This window comes from Podarcis muralis, chromosome 2 (genome assembly GCF_964188315.1).
Source record: "Podarcis muralis chromosome 2, rPodMur119.hap1.1, whole genome shotgun sequence".
NCBI classification, from domain to species: Eukaryota; Metazoa; Chordata; class Lepidosauria; order Squamata; family Lacertidae; genus Podarcis; species Podarcis muralis.
Genome location: NC_135656.1, coordinates 123,961,723 through 123,980,879, shown reverse-complemented (window position 1 = coordinate 123,980,879; position 19,157 = coordinate 123,961,723). Strand labels below are relative to the sequence as shown.

The following is a 19,157-nucleotide window of genomic DNA, read 5'->3' as shown; positions in this document are numbered from 1 at the left end:
CTCGGAAACGTACTGGGAGCCAATGTAGGTCTTTCAGGACCAGTGTTACACAGTCTCGGCGGCCACTCCCAGTCGCCAGTTCAGGTGCTGCATTCTGGATTAGTTGTAGTTTCCGGGTCACCTTCAAAGCTAGCCCCACGTAGAGCGCATTGCAGTAGTCCAAACGGGAGATAACCAGAGCATGCACCACTCTGGCGAGACAGTCTGTAGGCAGGTAGGGTCTCAGCCTGCGTACCAGATGGAGCTGGTAGACAGCTGCCCTGGACACAGTACACCCTGCCCCTAAATCATAAATGCATAAGCAGTCTCCCTTCAAAGATTGCCTGCACGCATGAAGTAAGGGGTCGAAAGTGCAGGCACAGCAGTCTGGAGGAGCAGACATTTCCTGTTGTGGAAGTGAACATTTCCTGACTAACAATTGAAGGGGGACAGTCAGTTAGGTTACCCTTAAAAACTGTTTGTGAATTCCCCCCCCCCAACCAGGCCTCAAAGCCTCAAGCACTTTTCAAACTGCACTTTTCATTTTCTCTAAGGCTAAAAAAGCTTTTAGCTAAGCATTTTCTATGTAACAAAGGTAGCTGAATTAAAACAATGCCTTTCGCTCTCAGGCCAACTGATCTTGGCAATAGCACATTTAGCTTGTTGCAAACTCTCTTCCGGGAACAGAGCCAGGGAACAAGAGAAACATTTCTATGTAAACCTATGAAGGGGGAGAGGAAAAAAGGGGGTTTTGAAACAGGATAAAAACCTGCTTGTAAAATGTTTTCAGCGGCCTGTTTTGTGAATCCATCACACAGGTGCCTCTGCCCCCCCCCCAATCTGCCCCCTTCCGGCTTGTCACGATGCATGATGCACATATCAAATGCATGTCAATCAGTCGTTGCTTGTAGTCGCCTTGTGATACCTGAGATACGTGACCGTTTTCCTTAAAGGAAAGGGTGATGGCGGTAGAACAGTGCCTTTAGCCACACATCTGACCAGGTAGCCACTCTTTGTCTTCTCTCCTTCTCCACCACTTGGATTTACACCAAATCTGTGCCCCATTCCAAATTTCAAACAGGGCCAGCCCAAACATTAGGCAGAGTGAGGATACTGCCTCAGACACTTAACATAGCAGTGCTAGGAATTTCTTCTTTCCCCCTTATAATCAATTATGGCGGCTATGAATGGGCATTGATTACTTTGCATAACTCTTAAGATGAAACACAGCTGCCGTACATTGTAATTTTGGCAGTTCGGTTCCATTAGGCTTCACTGCTGACAGATTTTTCTCACCAAGCAGGAACAAAACCTTACATCATAGTACACTGCAGCTCTTCTCATGCTCCATTCTCTGCTATGTGGGTTCTTTGATGTGTTGCAAGGTTTCCACTCTGGCTGAAGCTCTTTCCACACTCCATACATTTAAATGGTTTCTCCCCAGTGTGGGTTCTTTGATGTAAAGTAAGGTTACTCCTACGATGGAAGCTCTTTCCACACTCAAGGCATTGAAATGGTTTTTCCCCTGTGTGAGCTCTTTGATGCACAGTCAGTCCACTCCTACAACTGAAGCCCTTTCCACACTCCATGCATTCAAACGGTTTATCCCCAGTGTGGGTTCTCTGATGTACAGTAAGCGCACTCCTACAAGTGAAGCTCTTTCCACACTTCATGCATAAAAATGGTTTCTCCCCAGTGTGGGTTCTTTGATGTAAAGTAAGATAATAATTGAGACTAAAACTCTTTCCACACTCCATACATTGAAATGGTTTCTCCCCAGTGTGGGTCCTTTGATGTGCAGTAAGGCTTCCGCTATGTCTGAAGCTCTTTCCACACTCCATACATTTGAATGGTTTCTCCCCGGTGTGGGCTCTTTGATGGAAAGTAAGGTTACTCCTACGACGAAAGGTCTTTCCACACTCCATGCATTCATATGGTTTCTCCCCAGTGTGTGTTCTTTGATGTACAGTAAGTGCACTCCTACAATTAAAGGTCTTTCCACACTCCATGCATTCAAACGGTTTCTCCCCGGTGTGGGTTCTTTGATGTAAAGTAAGAGAGTGACTAAAAGTGAAACTCTTCCCACACACCATACATTTAAATGGTTTCTCTGCTGTGTGGGTTCTTTGATGTGCTGTAAGGTTTCCACTCTGCCTGAAGCTCTTTCCACACACCATACATTCAAATGGTTTCTCCCCAGTGTGGGTTCTTTGATGTAAACTAAGGTTACTATTATGACTGAAGCTCTTTCCACACTCCCTGCATTTATGCAGTTTCTCCCCAGTGTGGGATCTCTGATGTAAAGTAAGATGGTGATTGAGACTCTTTTCACAAAACATAGATTTAAATGGATTTTCCCCGGTGTGGGTTCTTTGATGCACAATAAGGACACTACTCGAACAGACGCTCTTTCCACACTCCATGGATGTATGTGGTTTCTCCCCAGTATGGGTTCTTTGATGTAACATAAGATGGTGATTGAGACTGAAACTCTTCCTGCATATCATACATTTAAATGGTTTCTCCCCTGTGTGGGTTCTTTGATGTGCAATAAGGTTTCCGCTCTGGCTGAAGCTCTTTCCACACTCCATGCATTTGAACGGTTTCTCCCCTGTGTGGGTTTTTTTATGCTTGACAAGGTTACCAGCACTGCTTAAGCTCTTTCCACACTCTGTGCACTTAAACATTTTCTCCCCTCTTTGGGTTCCTTGATGTAAACTAATGCTTCCACTCTGACTGAAGCTCTTTCCACACTCTACACTGCTACTTCCTGTGCATTCTTCCTGTGGATTCAGGGATACATGGACACCAATATCCTGAGTAGTAAGGGAGTTCTTTTTCCAGTTCTTCCACATATTTCCTACATGCTTTTTGGTTAATTGTAGATTTACAAAGGTCTCTTTCTGTGCTTCATGCTCCATGTTTTCTACAGACACCATGGATGGCTCATCAGATTTCTCACTCTTCTGCCCATTACCTGTTTTGAGGCAGAAAAAGAAAATGCCATTCAAATTGCAAGGTAAAGCAGAGACTCTCATTGTAATTCAGGCCCAGTTCTCAGCTTCTCTGATTTTACCATTTTCAAGCATGTCTCCCTACTTCTCTCCCTCCTCAGCTGAATCTGAAGTTAGCTTCTGAATATCCTACAGTCTCAGCTAAGCACCTACCTGCTGATATCTCCCCTTCTTTGGGATTATGGAGAAATGGATCTTGTATTTCTTCCCAACAGGAGTTGAGGTCTGATTCTTTCAGGGAAAGAGACAATATTAGTTACTTTGGGCCACAAAACATAAAGCCATTTCAAATCAATGCATATACCTATGACCTCAAATCCAAGATACAAAATAATAATAATAATATTATTATTCCGACTAAACATCAGGAAGAGCTTTCTGACGGTAAGAGCTGTTCGACAATGGAACAGTCTCTCTCTGGAGGTTATGGACTCTCCTTCCTTGCATGTTCTTAAGCAGAGGTTGGGTGGTCATCTGTCATGGATGCTTGAGTTGAGATTTTTGCATTGCAGGGGGTTGGGTTAGATGACCTTTGGGGTCCCTTCCTACTCTACATTTCAATTATCCAATGAAAAGGGATCACATATCCGGACCAGATACATCACTTCAAAATTTGTCACTGACCCATGCTAAACTAAAGTAAAGAACTCCAGGGAAAGAGGTACAGTGGATGCTTGGGTTGCGAACGTGATCCATGCGGGAGGCACGTTCACAACCCACAGCGTTTGCAATCCGTCTGCGCACCCGCGGGTTGCGATTCGGCACTTCTGCGCATGCGTAAAGTGTGATTTAGCGCATGCACGAGCGCCAAAACCCAGAAGTAATCCTTTCTGGTACTTCCTGGTTTCGGTGCATCCGTAACCCGAAAACGCGCAACCTGAAGCGTCTGTAACCCAATATATGACTACTCTTAAAAGTGTGTTGAAAATAATAATAATAATAATAATAATAATAATAATAATAATAATAATACTTTTGTACTGTTTTGTACTGTTTTATTGCTGTTAGCCGCCCTGAGCCCGGCTCCGGCTGGGGAGGGCAGGATATAAATAAAATTTCTTAAAATTTCTTCTTCTTCTTCTTCTTCTTCTTCTTCTTCTTCTTCTTCTTCTTCTTCTTCTTCAGGATATAAATAAAATTTCTTAAAATTTCTTCTTCTTCTTCTTCTTCTTATTATTATTATTATTATAAACTCAAGTTACAAACACCTCAGGTTACAAACCCTTCAGGTTACAAACTCCACTAACCTGGAAGAGTTACCTCAAGTTGAGAAATTTGCCCCAGGATAAGAACGAAAATCGTGTGCTGGTGGTGCAGCAGCAGCAAGAGGCCCCATTAGCGAAAGCACGCCTTGAGTTAAGAACAGTTTGAGGTTAAGAACGGACCTCCGGAATGAATTAAGTTCGTAACTAGAGGTACCACTGTAGTTAGCCTTTTTCAGGAGCTTATATTGGCCCAAATGTAAGCCGCACTCCCCCCCCCCCCCACAGTGAAAAGTTAAAGTGCGGCTTAAATTTGCAATATTACAAAAAATGGCTTTTATGATATTGCAGCTGAAACAGACATACAGTAAAATGGAACGTGTGTGAGTGCCTGCTGAATTTTAAGGGAGCGACTTATATTCAGGTATTGTCTTTTTATCTGCCCCACCCCATGAATTTTAAACGTGCGGCTTATTTGCGGGTGCAGCTTATATTCAGTATGTAATTTGTCCCTTGGACATATCTGAGGATTGGAAAGTAGCCAATGGAATAATTTTTCATTTTATTTTTTAGAAAAAGGGAATGGAAGTGACAGGCTGGTTAATTTAAGATCTGTCCCTGGACTAGATGACCTGTGGCGTCCCTTCCAACTCTTGTGATTCTAAGCCATGGGTAGGCAAACTAAGGCCCGGGGGCCGGATCCAGCCCAATCGCCTTCTAAATCCAGCCCACGGACGGTCCGGGAATCAGTATGTTTTTACATGAGTAAAATGTGTCCTTTTATTTAAAATGCATCTCTGGGTTATTTGTGGGGCATAGGAATTTGTTCATTTCCCCACAAAGTATAGTCCGGCCCCCCGCAAGGTCTGAGGGGCAGTGGACCGGCCCCCTGCTGAAAAAATCTGCTGTCTATAAAAATTCACAAATCCTTTCGGAATTTCTTTCGGATTTTCTATTTATTTTCCTTCCACTGTAATTTTATTTATTGTATTTTGCGCTTTTCTTTTTTTAATCTGCCAAGCCAACCGTTTTCCTGATTTATTAGCACGTTCGAAATTTTTCTGTTCCATTCTTTCCATTCCACTTCTTGATTTATTAACATTGCAAACTGGCTTTGTAGCATTTTAATATTTTGATTTGGAATACTGTGTGCAGTTCTGGCCGCCTTACCTCCAAACGAAGAAGTATAAAGTTGGAGGAGGTTTGGAAATGGACAACGAAAACGATGAAGGGGATGCAGCAACTCCTTTATGCTGAATGTGACACGCAGCGTAAATTAAGAATGCAGAGTTTTTAAGTGAAAGAATAAGAGCTTTACTGAGTTAAAATAAACTTCTTCATAAGCAACATGGTTCCAAACAGTTTGACTGTGTTAACGGAGAAATCTGAGGGCTCCCTTGGACAAAAAACAAGGACACCAGCCAGGAATACCAGAGCAAAACAGCAGCCAGTAGGCTTGGTCTTTATTGAAGACTGTCGGGACAGGACTCCCACCTGCCACAAGGTGGAACAAGATGGAAGCCCCGAACAAAAGAAGACCCCAACTTTTATTAGATGCTAATCCCCATGTAAGGGACGCAGGTGGCGCTGTGGGTTAAACCACAGAGCCTAGGACTTGCTGATCAGAAGGTTGGCGGTCCGAATCCCCGCGGCGGGGTGAGCTCCCGTTGCTCGGTCCCTGCTCCTGCCAACCTACCAGTTCAAAAGCACATCAAAGTGCAAGAAGATAAATAGGTACCGCTCCGTGCGCTGCTCTGGTTCGCCAGAAGCGTCTTAGTCATGCTGGCCACATGACCCAGAAGCTGTACGCCGGCTCTCTCGGCCAATAAAGCGAGATGAGCGCTGCAACGCCAGAGTCGGTCACGACTGGACCTAATGGTCAGGGGTCCCTTTACCTTTAATCCCCATGTTACACCCCCTCCAAACTACATCACGGTTACATCATGAAAGGGGAGGTCTGGTGGCAGGAATCTGAGCATCCTGGACCCTGCCCCATGGTTCCCCTTGCCCTCCACCAAACACCCATCAAATGTAACAAAAAAGATATTTACATTTCCCTGTTTCCCAGCAAAGTTTATCACACCCTTTTGTCTTCACCTGGTTTTGTTATTTCTGGAATGGCTACCTGTCTGGCACTCAGGTATCAGGATGCCAGGAATTATCACTCAGGCAGAGGGGCTGCTGAGGAGCTGAGCTCACCTGTCTATATGAATTTCTGAAGTTTTCCAGTGAGCCAGTACATAGGTACATTGATCAGTGAATTCTTACACTTGGTATCGTGCAGCAAAGGCCCTTTGAATAGATAGGAAGAAACTGTGACGAAGTGTTTTGTAGGGAGAAATCACAAAAGTCACAAAAGTGATTGCGCTGGTTTTGGTAGTGGGCTGCATGTGCATGATATCTGCTGGAGGGGCAACCCCCCCCCCCAAACCTATACATAAATTCCCACAACAACTGAGATTACATACTGACTCTGCTCATAACTGAGGCAGACTGACTCTGACTGAAATCTTACAGAGAACACAGAGAGAAAATGGCTGCCACTTATAAGGAGAATGAGTCACATGTCAGAGTGACTCAGCATTTAGCAGTTAGGCCTGAATAACTTTAGTAGGCCCAAATGATGGCGCAGTCCCAGCACTTCCCAGGGTGCTTTGCTGCTTCTGCTCTCATGTGTCTTTGTCACATGACAGAATGTTGGAAGGTTGAGGACAGATAAAAGTAGGACCTTCCCAACAGAGTGAATAGTTAAACTAGGGGACTTTCCCACAGGGGGCTGTGATGGCCACAAACTTGGTTGGCTTAAAAAGAATAGAAGACAACTGCTTTGAGAAGAGGTCTTTCGATGGTTACTGCTTGTTCCTACATGGCATGAATGTATGGCTCAAACAGCAGGTTCACACCTCCAACGTCTAGCAGCCAAGAGGAATAAAAATCTGCCCTTACCTAGAGAGGCCACCATCTCATAATTCTCCTCCATGACTTCCTTGTGCAGAGCTCTTTGGCCCAGATCCAGCAGAGCCCACTCCTCCTCCGTGAAAAACACAGCCACCTCCTCAAAGGTCAAGAGGGCCTGGAAGAAGAAGAGGAAGAAAACAGAGCTTCTCTTAGATCCCCATCATCCCCACTCAACACAGAGGGAGGCTGGGTGGTCCCATCTGTGCCTCTTCCCTCCTCCCTGCTCCCGTTGCTCTTTCCCTACCTGAGGAAGCTGCCCGGCTCCTCTTTCCACTCCATCTTTAAGAAGAGACAGTGCAAACGATGGTGCCTCTGAGGCCATTGCGCTTCCACTTCTGGGACTCCCTCACCTGTTGCCAAGATGCACTTCAAAGCAGGGAGCAGGTCTTTGATGTGAGCAATGGAGAAAGACAGATTTATTTAGGGTGGGAGACAAATAATAATAATAATAATAATAATAATAATAATAATAATAATAATAATAATTTATTTATATCCCGCCCTCCCCAGCCGAAGCCGGGCTCAGAGCGGCTAACAACAATAAAAGTAACACAACATTCCAAAATCAATTCATTTTAATATCAATTCAAAGTCAAATTAATGGCAACCATTGGGCAAGAGTTCTGTGAGGATTACCGAAGGAGGGGGTCAGACTATGCCTTGGCCAAAGGCCTGGTGGAGCAGCTCTGTCTTGCAGGCCCTGCGGAAAGATGTCAATCCTGCAAGGCCCTAGCCTCTTGTGACAGAGCGTTCCACCTGATTGGGGCCACAGCCGAAAAAGCCCTGGCTCTGGTTGAGGCCACCCTAAGCTCCCTGTGGCCCAGGACCTTACACAGATGGCATACCTTTGACAGGGAACAAATATTAAGCAAAGGTAGACATCATCTGGAATTCGCTTACCCTTCTCAATAGGCAAATTATTGTTTCCTTTTGCCTCCTTCTCACATCAGCCTCTTTCTTACCAAGGAAGCTCCAGAGGCCAATTTCCCTTGACATTGTCCTCTCTCTCTCTCTCACCCCCCCCCCCATCTACTTCAAGCTCTCCCGCTCTCCAAATCAAAAGGTGTCTCTGTTCTCCAGCTGTTTCCCCTGCACCAAAGCAGACCCCCCCCCCACGAGCCCACTGAGGCAGAGCCTGGAAGGAGCGATGGAGGGGGTGGGCGGGCAGGAGGGGTCAGTGGTGAGAGGGGAGATGGAGGCTGTTCAACTGAGCATCACTAGGTGGAATGGGGCTGCAACCCCTTTGAATGGAGTAGGACCGACCAAGCTTGCACAAGATGGGGGCTGCCAACCTATTTGCAGTTAGGTTGCATGGGGGCGGGTTCGTCTCAGGCAGCCCCCCCCCCCACCTCGCCCCCTAGGGATTTGGCTTGATCTCTCTGCTTCAAAGAGGATCTTGCAATGCAAACCCTGTTGGGGGAGGAGGGCCCTATTTTGCAGCCGTGTTGCCTCGATCCCGCCCCCCCCCCACGGATCCTACGTGCCTCTCATCCCCCTCCCCAAATCCTTCCTCCCCTCCCCTCCCAGCTGCCCTGTTTGTAGATTCAGGGGGAGGAAAAGCAAATCCTTCACCCTCCTCCCACCCCCAAATATGCTGCACCTCTTTCTCCCCTTCAACCGGCCAGCTTCTCTCCTGGGGCTGTGCATGGAGACCCCCCCCCACAACTTTGCCACTTCCATCTCTCCTCCCCCTGCAAAAAAACCCCCAAACCCTTCCTGCCTCTCTAGGAAGCGCAGCTCGATAGACCCAAGCGGAAATCCTGACCCCCCGCAAGCAAAGCTCTATGTAATCTCATTTATTTAGTGAGAAGGTCGCAGGTTCGATCCCCGGCAGCGGCAGCCAAAGAGACCCCCCCCCCCGAAAAAACGGCGGTGGAAGAAGGTGAGCCTTCTACGTTTCACTTGTTCCTGTTTTGCTGGAGGGGTTGGGAGAGAGCAGTTACTTGCGACCACCCTAAAGGGAAGTCGAACCGGGACCCCCAACCCTCCGCGGGTTCCGGACCCCTCGCGACGCGTCGGCCGGAGCCCCCCCCCCCCCGGCAGGAATCTCTCGGGGGGCTCCGTGCGCGCTGCGAGGCGCATCCGTGGTGCGCCTTGGGGGGTCCCTTTGGGCTGCAGAGACGGAGAGAGGGGGTCCACGTAAGGGTTAAAGGATGCGAGGGACGCCTGGCTAGAGACCCCCCCTTGCTACTCCCCCCCCCTCCCTGCGAGGCTCCTGCGAATGGAGATGTGGGCACGCTCGGGAGAGACTTGGTGCGCAGGGCGAGGACGAGTGAGATGTGCCAAGGGAGGTTTCTGGGCGCAGGGGAGCTTCAGGGAGGGCAGAGGATGCTGGGGAGGGGCTGGGGGGTGTGATAGGAATTTTATGGTCTTAGATATATGGTAATGTTCATAACTGCACATACATAGATCAACACAGGAAGACCAACCTGGAACCATTTTGATTCCTAAACTGACCAAATCCTTTCTCTGCAAGGTTAAACTGGAAAAGCCTCCCCATTGTCTCTTTCCTCACAAATCCTGTCTTAAGGACACATTTAAGATATGAATAAGGTGTGAGCCTGTGACCTGGCCCAAGGAAATAAGTATTTTACCACTACAAAAGAATGGCCAGGCTCCCCGGGAAATCCAATCAAGTAACTTGCCAGACAGGAGATAAACTGTGACAAGAGAAAAACAACATTTAAATTTCTGTGATGTAGGTGGGATGTATCTGAGGGGTGGTCTTAGGTTACACCCCTTCTGTGATGTATGCATAAGTTTCTGGGGGTGGTCTTGATCTAGAGAATGGGAATTTCAAAAGTCTTTATAAGCCCTTGCACACCTGGGTTCGGGGTCCTCCTCCTCTCCTGCGTGTGAGGGAGTACCCTGTTGCAACAGATCAATAAAGATCAGGCTTACTAGCTGCTTTGCTTCTCAATATTCTCTGGTTGGCCTCTGTTATTTTCTCCTACCAATAGGGAACCTATGTAAGGACTCTATATGGGCTCTTGGATACCCCATAAGGGAATAGGGCATATATTTTATTTACAACAGGGGCATGGAAGTATCCCTGGGGCAAGAACAAGATAAGTCCAGTGAGCACTGGCCGGGGGCGGGCTGGAGACAGAGAACGGGAAACGTGGCCTTTCGGAGGGACGTCTCCACCTTGTGCGCTGTCGGGGAGCCGAGGTCCCTTCGCCCCTCCCCATAAAATATTTGAGGGGGCTGCTCCCCCCCCCCCCCGCCCGAGTTGATTGGCATTGCCATTCAAATGGTGTATGCACGCTGTGTCGTGATCAATTATGTAGCCCCCTGTTGTAAACAAAATCTGCCCTTCTTCCCTTATGGGGTACCCAAGAGCCCATATAGAGTCCTTTCGTGGGTTCCCTACCGGTAGGAGAAAATAACAGAAGCCAACCAGAGAATATTGAGAAGCAAAGCAGCTAGTAAGCCTGATCTTTATTGATCTGTTGCAACAGGGTGCTCCCCTCACAGGGAGGAGGATCCAAAACAAATGTGTGCCTGCCCCTATATAGACATTTTAAATTCCCTGCCCTGGAGCTCAAGACCACCCCTCCATAAATCATACATACATAGCAGAAAAGGCGGTCTACAACAGAAATTTGAATGTTGTTGTTTTTCCTGTTACAGATAGGTAGCTGTGTTGGTCTGCCATAGTCAAAACAACAAAATTCCTTCCAGTAGCACCTTAAAGACCAACTAAGTTAGTTCTTGGTATGAGCTTTCGTGTGCATGCACACTTCTTCAGATACACTTCAGATACTGTGTATCTGAAGAAGTGTGCATGCACACGAAAGCTCATGCCAAGAACTAACTTAGTTGGTCTTTAAGGTGCTACTGGAAGGAATTTTGTTGTTTTTCCTGTCTGCCAGGTTATCTGATAATGCCTTATCTGGTTGCCTTTCCTGGTAGTGTGCCCATTCCTTTGAGATGGCGATTACCCTATTCCTGAGACAGTGGGAGTGGGAAGGTTCCCTCACCCCCTCCCTCCTTGCAGAGAAAACATTTGGTCAGTTTGCTAGTCAAAATGGTTTCAAGTGGGTCTTCCTGTGCTGCTCTAGACATGTGGTCCACATATCTATGTACGTGCTTGGTTGGTACATTTATGAACATTTATTATATATATATAAGACCTTAAATTTTTTATTACACCCCTCCATATTTTATTCAAGGGATGCAGGTGGTGCTGTGGGTAAAAGCCTCAGCGCCTAGGGCTTGCCGATCAAAAGGTCGGCAGTTCGAATCCCCGTGGCGGGGTGCGCTCCCGCTGCTCGGTCCCAGCGCCTGCCAACCTAGCAGTTCGAAAGCACTCCCGGGTGCAAGTAGATAAATAGGGACCGCTTACTAGCGGGAAGGTAAACGGCGTTCCGTGTGCTGCACTGGCTCGCCAGATGCAGCTTTGTCACGCTGGCCACGTGACCCGGAAGTGTCTCCGGACAGCGCTGGCCCCCGGCCTCTTGAGTGAGATGGGCGCACAACCCTAGAGTCTGTCAAGACTGGCCCGTACGGGCAGGGGTACCTTTACCTTTACCTATATTTTATTCAAGTTGGCACCCTTGTCTGGAGGGGTCTCCCTCAGCTTCTCCCTCCTGCCTAGGAATCTGACTCTGCTCCAAGTCCGTGGAGAGATGGATCCCTGAAAAAGGGGGTGGATCCCTGAAAATACACACCTTCCTTTCTGGGAGCTGAATCATGGTCTTTGGATAGAATTTCAAAATGTCAAGTTGTTTTGCAGGTGTAGCAGGAACCCCCCCCCCAATCATTCAGTTTGTACAAACTTCACTCACACACCACATACGCTACGCTTCTTTATAAATTCATAAAAAATCAACCATACATCGGATTTGCACTGTTCCACTTTTATTTTACTCCATGAAGGAAGGACTACAAAATGGGGAAGTTTTGATACAGGGCAGCCATAATCCCTTCAGCATCCCAGCACATCCACAGGAGCCCTGCCCAGTTGCTATGCCAACCCTGATGGTCCCAGACAGAAGACCATCAAGATCACAAAGAACTTGCACATGGGAGTGGATTCAGCACAGACTGGAACAAAGGACAATAATCAGCTCTTCCCTCTGGGGGCAGGAAACTGCAAACTCCCCTTTGTCCTCTGGAAATGACTCATGGGGAGGGGGAAAGGGGGAACCAGCCAGGTGACAGGACACTCAGGTTACCACCACAACTCCTCCCTCAACCCCTCCTTTCTGTGATGAAGGTGTGATGTTTCTGGGGGTGGGCTTGACCTACAGGATGGGAATTTCAAAAGTTTTTATAAGGCCTTGCACACCATTTTTCTGTGTCTTTCCTCTCTCCTGCAAGTGAGGGGAGCACCCTGTTGCAACAGTTCAATAAAGGCCAAGCCTACAGGCTGCTGTTTTGCTCCAATTTACTCTGGTTGGTGTCTTTACTTTTTGTCCAAGGGAGCCCTCGGATTTTTCCGGTAACACAGGCAGACACAAATTCCTACAGGTGTTGTGGAAGATGCAGCAAGCAGGAAAAAGAGGGGCAGAGATAGGCTTCCCATATATCAGGAAAATTCCTCACATGTCCTTGGTTTTGGGGTGTAAAAATGGCACCGTGAGGGAATTTGGCCAAATTGGCAACATCTCAGGGGAAACCCTAGGCAGAATTAATTTTAATTTATTTAATTTTTTGTGTGGAAAAGCTAGTTTTTGCCAAATATATGCTACAGGGCCTTATAATGAGACCAGAGTGGGTAAGAAGAGGCCTGCATACCTGAGGCAATGTATTGCTTACTCTTTCTGTAACATTTAAATCAAGTTCCTGGAAGTAAATCTTTTAAACTCAGCTCAGTCAGTAAAACATGAGACTCTTAATCTCAGGGATGTGAGTTGGAGATCCATGTGAGGCAAAAGATTCCTCCATTGCAGGGGTCTGGGTTTCCTTTTTAAGAAAATGGAACGCAGGAGAAGGGAGCATGTGTGAAATGTTAAACAAATGTTAACACAATAGAAGGTGCCATTGCTTTGTTCCCTTTCTTGAAACTCTTAACAGGATTTCCTTTCCCCCAACTCCCAACCAGGTGATGGAGAAGGCAGTCAGAATTCGGAGTGGCCATCACAGATTTCCTTAGGAATAAAAAAGGTAGCATTTAAGTATGCGGAATATACAATGTGATTCAGTCAGTGAGCACACTGAGTTCCCATCAATGAACTGCAACAGTGGAGACACCATTTAAAGGCATGGATTGCGGAACGGCCTTCCGTGGGAGTGGAATTCCTTCAAAACATCAAGGAACTCACACAGGGGAGAAACCATATAAATGTATGGAGTGTGGAAAGAGCTTCCTTTTGAGTAAACACCTTAATGCACATCATCGCACTCACACTGGTGAGAAACCATTTAGTTGTATGGAGTGCGGAAAGACCTTCAGTCAGAGTGGAAACTTTAAAAGACACCAGCGAATTCACACTGGGGAGAAACCATTTAAATGCATAGAATGTGGAAAGTGCTTCAGTGATAGTGGAAACCTTACAGACCATCAACGAACTCACACAGAAGAGAAGCCATTTAAATGCATAGTGTGTGAAAAGAGCTTCAATTGTAGAGGAAACCTTAGAAGACATCAGCGAATTCACACAGGGGAAAAGTCATTTAAATGTATGGCATGTGGAAAGACCTTCCGTGAAAGGGCAAAACTTACCATACATCTACGAACTCACACAGGGGAAAAGCCATTTAAATGCATGGAGTGTGGAACATGCTTCCGTCATAGAGAATCGCTGAAAATGCATCAATATACTCATACAGGAGAGAAACCATATAAATGTTTTGAGTGTGGAAAATGCTTCAGTCAGAGTGGAAGCCTTAATGTACATCTACAAACTCACACAAGGGAGAAACCTTTTAAATGCATGGATTGTGGAAATAACTTCATTAATAGTGGAACACTTAGAAGACATCAGCAAACTCACATGGGAAAAACAATTTGAATGTATGTTTGGTTGCAAAATAAATCCAGGCACATCTGGAGGATATGGACCATGTGGACTGCATTTCTTCCACTTGGGTTTCAGGCCCTGCCATCAGACTGAGACCGCCTTGTTGGCTGTTACGGAAAAATCTAGGTGTGAGGCTGCTCAGTCACCCAGCTGGTCGGGCAGAGCCCACGGGTCCCTGCGGAATAAAGGAAGGAGTCCAGCCACCAACCGGAGCAAATGGCTGTAGATCAAAAAATTTTGCGCGATAGGTTCAAAGAGGAATTTTGAACTCTGAGGATGGGGTGACAAAGACTTTTAGAACTTTCCCACCATATCCCAGAATACAGTTCGTACAGCATCATTGCTACATCACTTGACATGTCACCAAAGGGCAGGGGTAGACAGAGGTTACACTAGTTCAACCTTGGCAAACATGTCCAGACAAGTCCTTGGTACAAGATTAGCATAAGCAGACATGGCAGGGCAAGACTCAGATATAAGATTAGCATAGGCAAACACCTCTGAAGTCCCACCGCCCAAAGTACAATAGAACAGTGTTTCCCAACCTTTTTTGGGCAAAGGCACACTTGTTTCATGAAAAAAATCTCGAGGCACACCACCATGCCAGATAGGGAAAGGTCACTTTTTACTTATGTAAAAAAAAATAAAAAAAAATAGTAACAGTATAGAAGGTAATGGTAGATGACTGTTAGGGTCTCCCCCCAAATGCAGAATTCTATTAATATCTTCCTTAGCGAGCCGCGTTAACCCCTGTAATGCTTTCTATAGAGTAAGCATAGGGGACACTGGGGGATGTGGAACCAAGGGGGCAGTGGGCCAAAAGAGTTCGGGATCTACTGCTTTAAACAGAAATAAGAGCCAGTGGGTTCTTCCTTTTTTAAAGTATCGTTTCAGCGGGGACAGCAGTCCGGATTTCCAAAAAGCGGCGCTTTTTTGCGTCTGAGCAAAGAAGAGAGAGAGGGGAAAAAAGAGAGAGAGATTGATTTGTGGCTGCGCAAAGGGGGGAGGAGCCCAGGAGTAAAAGTAGGAAGGACGAAGGGAGGGGAAAGGAAAGTTAATAGAAGGAAAGGCGGGTGGGAGAGAAAGAGAAAGAAAGAGGGAAGGAAGGGGGGAAGAGAAGTGGAAAGGAGGGAGACCGAGGCGGGGGAGAAGCGTCTGGAGAGTTGCTCCGAAGTTTGGGGGGCCGCGGGGGTGGGCGCGCGTCCCAGGAGGCGGAGGCCATCCCGGGCTGGGAGCCGCGCCGCGGCCCGGGGGCGGTAGGCAGACCACGGCTCCTAGGATGTGGAAAGGGGACGGCGGCGCAGGGGGAGGAGACCCGCACGGCTAGGGCAGCGCGCAGGGGGAGGGGAGCGGGCCGGAGGCGGGCGAGGGGGGCCGCGATCCCGCGCGCCGCGAACATGGCCTCCTTCCCCACGGGCCCCGCCGAGCCCCCCGGCCGGGGAGGGCGGCGCGCCCCCGCCGCCGGAGGAGAGCAGAGGCAGGAGGAGGAGGACGAAGGCGCTGCCGAGGAGGCGCGCCAACTTCTGCCAACTTCGGCGCCCGCCCCGTCGCCGCAGGCTCCTCCCGGCCGAGTCACGTGGCCAGCGTGACGAAGCTGCTCTGGTGAGCCAGCAGCAGCGCAGCACACGGAAACGGTCCCTATTTATCTACTTGCACATAAGGGTGCTTTCGAACTGCTAGGTTGGCAGAAGCTGGGACTGAACGACTGGAGCTTGCCCCGCCGCGGGGATTCGAACCGCCAACCATGCGATCGGCAACCCCTAGGTGCTGAGGTTTTACCCACAGCGCCACCCGCGTCCCTAGTGCTGCATGGTACAGCATAATTTATCATCTCCCCACTTCTGATATAAATGATATACAGAGGATGTAATTGTACTAAAGTTACATGAAGAGAACTTTTAAAATAAGGTTGTCTACAACTGCTTGTCGTCCCCCCCCTGCACTGGATCAGGGGTAGGGAACCAAGCTTCTTCTGCCTAATTTTATGCTGATAGGGGAAGTCTGGAGAGAAAGTTGAAAAAGAAACAGGGGGGGGGGGCAGTCAAGACAGACAGAATGGTGGAAAGCAGGGAAGCCTCTCAAGTCCATCACATCTGACCTCTGGCAAGAGCAATCTGTTCCTCTCCAGGCAGAGAAAAGAGATGGCCTGGCATTTATAGCTAAATAAAAAAGATAAAAAATGTAACTTATAGATTAGTGTCAAAAGGATGTTAAAGATATCCTCCTGGGCCAGGTGAGGGGGACGTTGGCTTTGCCTCTTGGCGGTTTGAGAAGCATCCCTGACCTTTGCGGGTGTCCACACACGTCCACGTCGCGCTCCTGGGATCGTGTGGGGACTAAGAGACGGCCGGAGGGGGATCTGGCGAGCCCCTGGGCACGATCACCCTCGATTACGGGGAGCAGGGGGCTCTTCTGAGGGGAAAGCGGAGCGCAAGGGGGGGGAGCGCGCTCCCCGCCAGAACCGAAAGGAAGAGCCGGTTCGGGGCGGGGGGGAGCCAGAGCAGCGGCTCCCCCCCTCCCGGCTCCCACGGGGCCTTCCGCCTGAGGGAAACCCTTTTCCCGCCCCCGGAGAGCCTCGTGCGCGGGGTCCAGAGGGGGGAGGGGGAGAGAGGCAGAGAGCAGAGGGCGCGCACCCCCCCAGCCACGCATGCGCGCCTCAGCCGCGCCTGCTGGGCGGTCCTTTCCCCTGGGCTCCACCCCTCACGACACAGGGCCGCCCGTCGCAGCGTTGTCCCGCGGGGCTGGCGCCGGGCGCGGCCACGGATACAGCAAGCGAGGAGCGAGAGCGCGCCCACCCTCGGCTGGCTGACTGGCTGGGCCGGCGCGGCGAGGGGCAGAGGCGAGAGGCTGCGCGCGGATCTGCCAACTTCGGCACCCGCCCCGTCGCCGCAGGCTCCTCCCGGCCGAGAGCCAGAGGACGGCGGCAGAGCAGGAGGAGGAGGATCGGGTTTGGCGACGGCTGCTGCGTCCTCTCCAAGCGCGGGGCTGGCCTCCGCCGTGCCCGATCCTCTCGCCGCCCGACTCGCCCGCCTCCCTCCCACGGCACACCAGGCAAGGTCTCACGGCACACCAGTGTGCCGCGGAACACCGGTTGGGAAACACTGCAATAGAACTTCCTTTGCATGTCTGGCCCCTTGGCAAGTTTGGTGATGGGATTAGGCTTTCCTTGGCCAGCAATCAGCTAAGCAATTGTCACCTCTGGGAACTTCCTGGAGTCCCTTTGAAGGGGAAAATAGATTTGGAATGATTGGTGCTGGTTGATTATGTCTGGCGGGCAAAAAGGTAAAAGCTGTTTCCTGGTTCTGTGGGATCTCTCCGTGGTTCTTAATGCCGTTGACCACGGTATTCGGTTACCTATTTGTGATAAAAATATATACCTTACCCAACTTGTTGAGAATAAAGCTTTACTGGTCAGGTTGGCAACAGCTGAACCACGAGTATTATTTCCAAACTCCTCCAGACATCATGGGCACAAAGTCCCCACACCTCTCACCTCTCGGCTTCACCTCTCAGAAGTCAAGATGGAGTGATCTGAATTAACCCAGAAAGCGCCACCTCATTTCCCCAATGCCACCTCTGCTTTGTGAAATACATTCCCAATGATATGACATTGTAAATACTGACACATCCTCATGGACGGTCTAGGAGGGTTGGGAGTTAGGGGCAGGGTTATGCAGTGGTTCCGCTCCTTCCTCCTGGGCCGTGTCCAGAAAGTGGTGTTGGGGGGGATGAGCATTTGGACCCCTGGGCACTCACTTAGGGGGTTTCTCAGGGCTCCATCCTCTCCCCACGCTTTTTAACACTGCTTCCCTCTAGGAAGCAGGTCATGAGAAAATGCTTATATTTTCCCAGTCCTTGAATCACAGCATTTATAAAAAGAGTTTGTAAGCATTTATGTAAACACTGCCAACAGTACCTTTTTGCCTGTGTTAAGAAAAGCTGAAATTTCTACAAAAATATTCCTTGGAAAGGAGAGGAGGGGTGACAGTGGACATTCTGCCCGCGTCTATAAATTGCAATAAGGGGAATTGGAAAAGTGGGTGGCAAGGGAGGACAAAAAGTAAGATGCTGCATGTGGGAAGGTGGTGGTGAGAGGGAGGAGGGGGAAGAAAAGGACAAAGGGACTTCTCCCCCCGCCCCCCAAAAAGCACCTCTTCTGGGACCCATTAGCAGGGACCTGGATGCACGCAGTCCAGTTGCCAAGTAAGGAACCCACAACTGCAGGGTCTGCATTGCAGCACCATCTCCTTTGAAGAATCACACACGTTTCTTTTTATCCTTAAAAGGTGTAACAAGGACAACAAGGACAATTTATTTCAACCCAGCCTCTTATGAATACATAATAAAACATTAAACCTTAAAAAGCACCCCTATGCAGGGCTGCCTTCAGATGTCTTCTAAAGGTTTCATAATAAAAATAACTTAATCATTTATTTTATCATGGTATGTCGGCTGAGACCCTACCTGCCTGCAAACTGCCTTGCCAGAGTGGTGCATGCTCTGGTTATCCTTGGACTACTGCAATGGGCTCCACGTGGGGCTACCTTTGAAGGTGACACGGAAACTGTAACTAATCCAGAATGCGGCAACTAGACTGGGGACTGGGAGCGGCCTCAGGGACCATATAACACCAGTCCTAAAAGAAGTTCATTGGCACCCATTGGCAAACCAGTTAGGGAAGTTTTTGCTTCTTTTTTTGCAGTTGTCCAGAGTGGCTGGGGAAACCCATTGAGGTGGGCAGCATACAAACAAAATCATTATTATCATTATCATTATCACAATCTGGCTGGCCAATCTGTGCTCAGCTGCCCTGCACCCCTTGGGCACCTTTGTGGGAATGGAATTGAGATGGCCACCAAGGCCATCCCTATGAGAATGGCTTTCAACCAAGGCCCCCCAACAAGCGCCCCTCGGGACGCGTCCCTGTTTCCCCCTGGCAGGAATCCCTTGGGGCGCTGCTGGCTGCGCGCGTGTGGCGAGGCGCGCCTCTTTTGGCTGGAGAGAAAGAGAGTCCATGGAAGGGGTTACGGAAGCGA

The 19,157-nt window shown here is 48.8% G+C and overlaps 2 protein-coding genes across 3 annotated transcripts in view; one reads left to right on the top strand and one right to left on the bottom strand.

Annotated features, from left to right (window-relative positions):
• The window catches only part of LOC114592659 (uncharacterized), a 32,544-nt gene extending 23,696 nt beyond the window's left edge, over positions 1-8,848 (bottom strand). Inside the window, exons 1-5 of the mRNA XM_077923432.1 lie at positions 8,754-8,848; positions 7,398-7,539; positions 7,142-7,268; positions 3,147-3,224; positions 1,355-2,956 (exon numbers count right to left, since the gene is read on the bottom strand). Coding sequence (XP_077779558.1) covers positions 1,355-2,956; positions 3,147-3,224; positions 7,142-7,268; positions 7,398-7,475 — 1,885 coding nt within the window. The 5' untranslated portion in view covers positions 7,476-7,539; positions 8,754-8,848. The remainder of the gene's footprint in view (positions 1-1,354; positions 2,957-3,146; positions 3,225-7,141; positions 7,269-7,397; positions 7,540-8,753) is intronic.
• Positions 8,846-14,157, top strand: LOC114589979 (uncharacterized). Of its 2 annotated transcripts, none has more exons than XM_077923397.1 (2): positions 8,846-9,035; positions 13,203-14,157. In XM_077923397.1, exon 2 carries the CDS (start codon positions 13,363-13,365, stop codon positions 14,110-14,112), a length of 750 nt encoding a protein of 249 aa, XP_077779523.1. In that variant the 5' UTR covers positions 8,846-9,035; positions 13,203-13,362; the 3' UTR covers positions 14,113-14,157. The 2 variants fall into 2 exon arrangements, with proteins under 2 accessions (XP_077779523.1, XP_077779524.1); XM_077923398.1 differs by having other exon boundaries at positions 13,175-14,157.
• Positions 14,158-19,157: the final 5,000 nt, after the last annotated feature.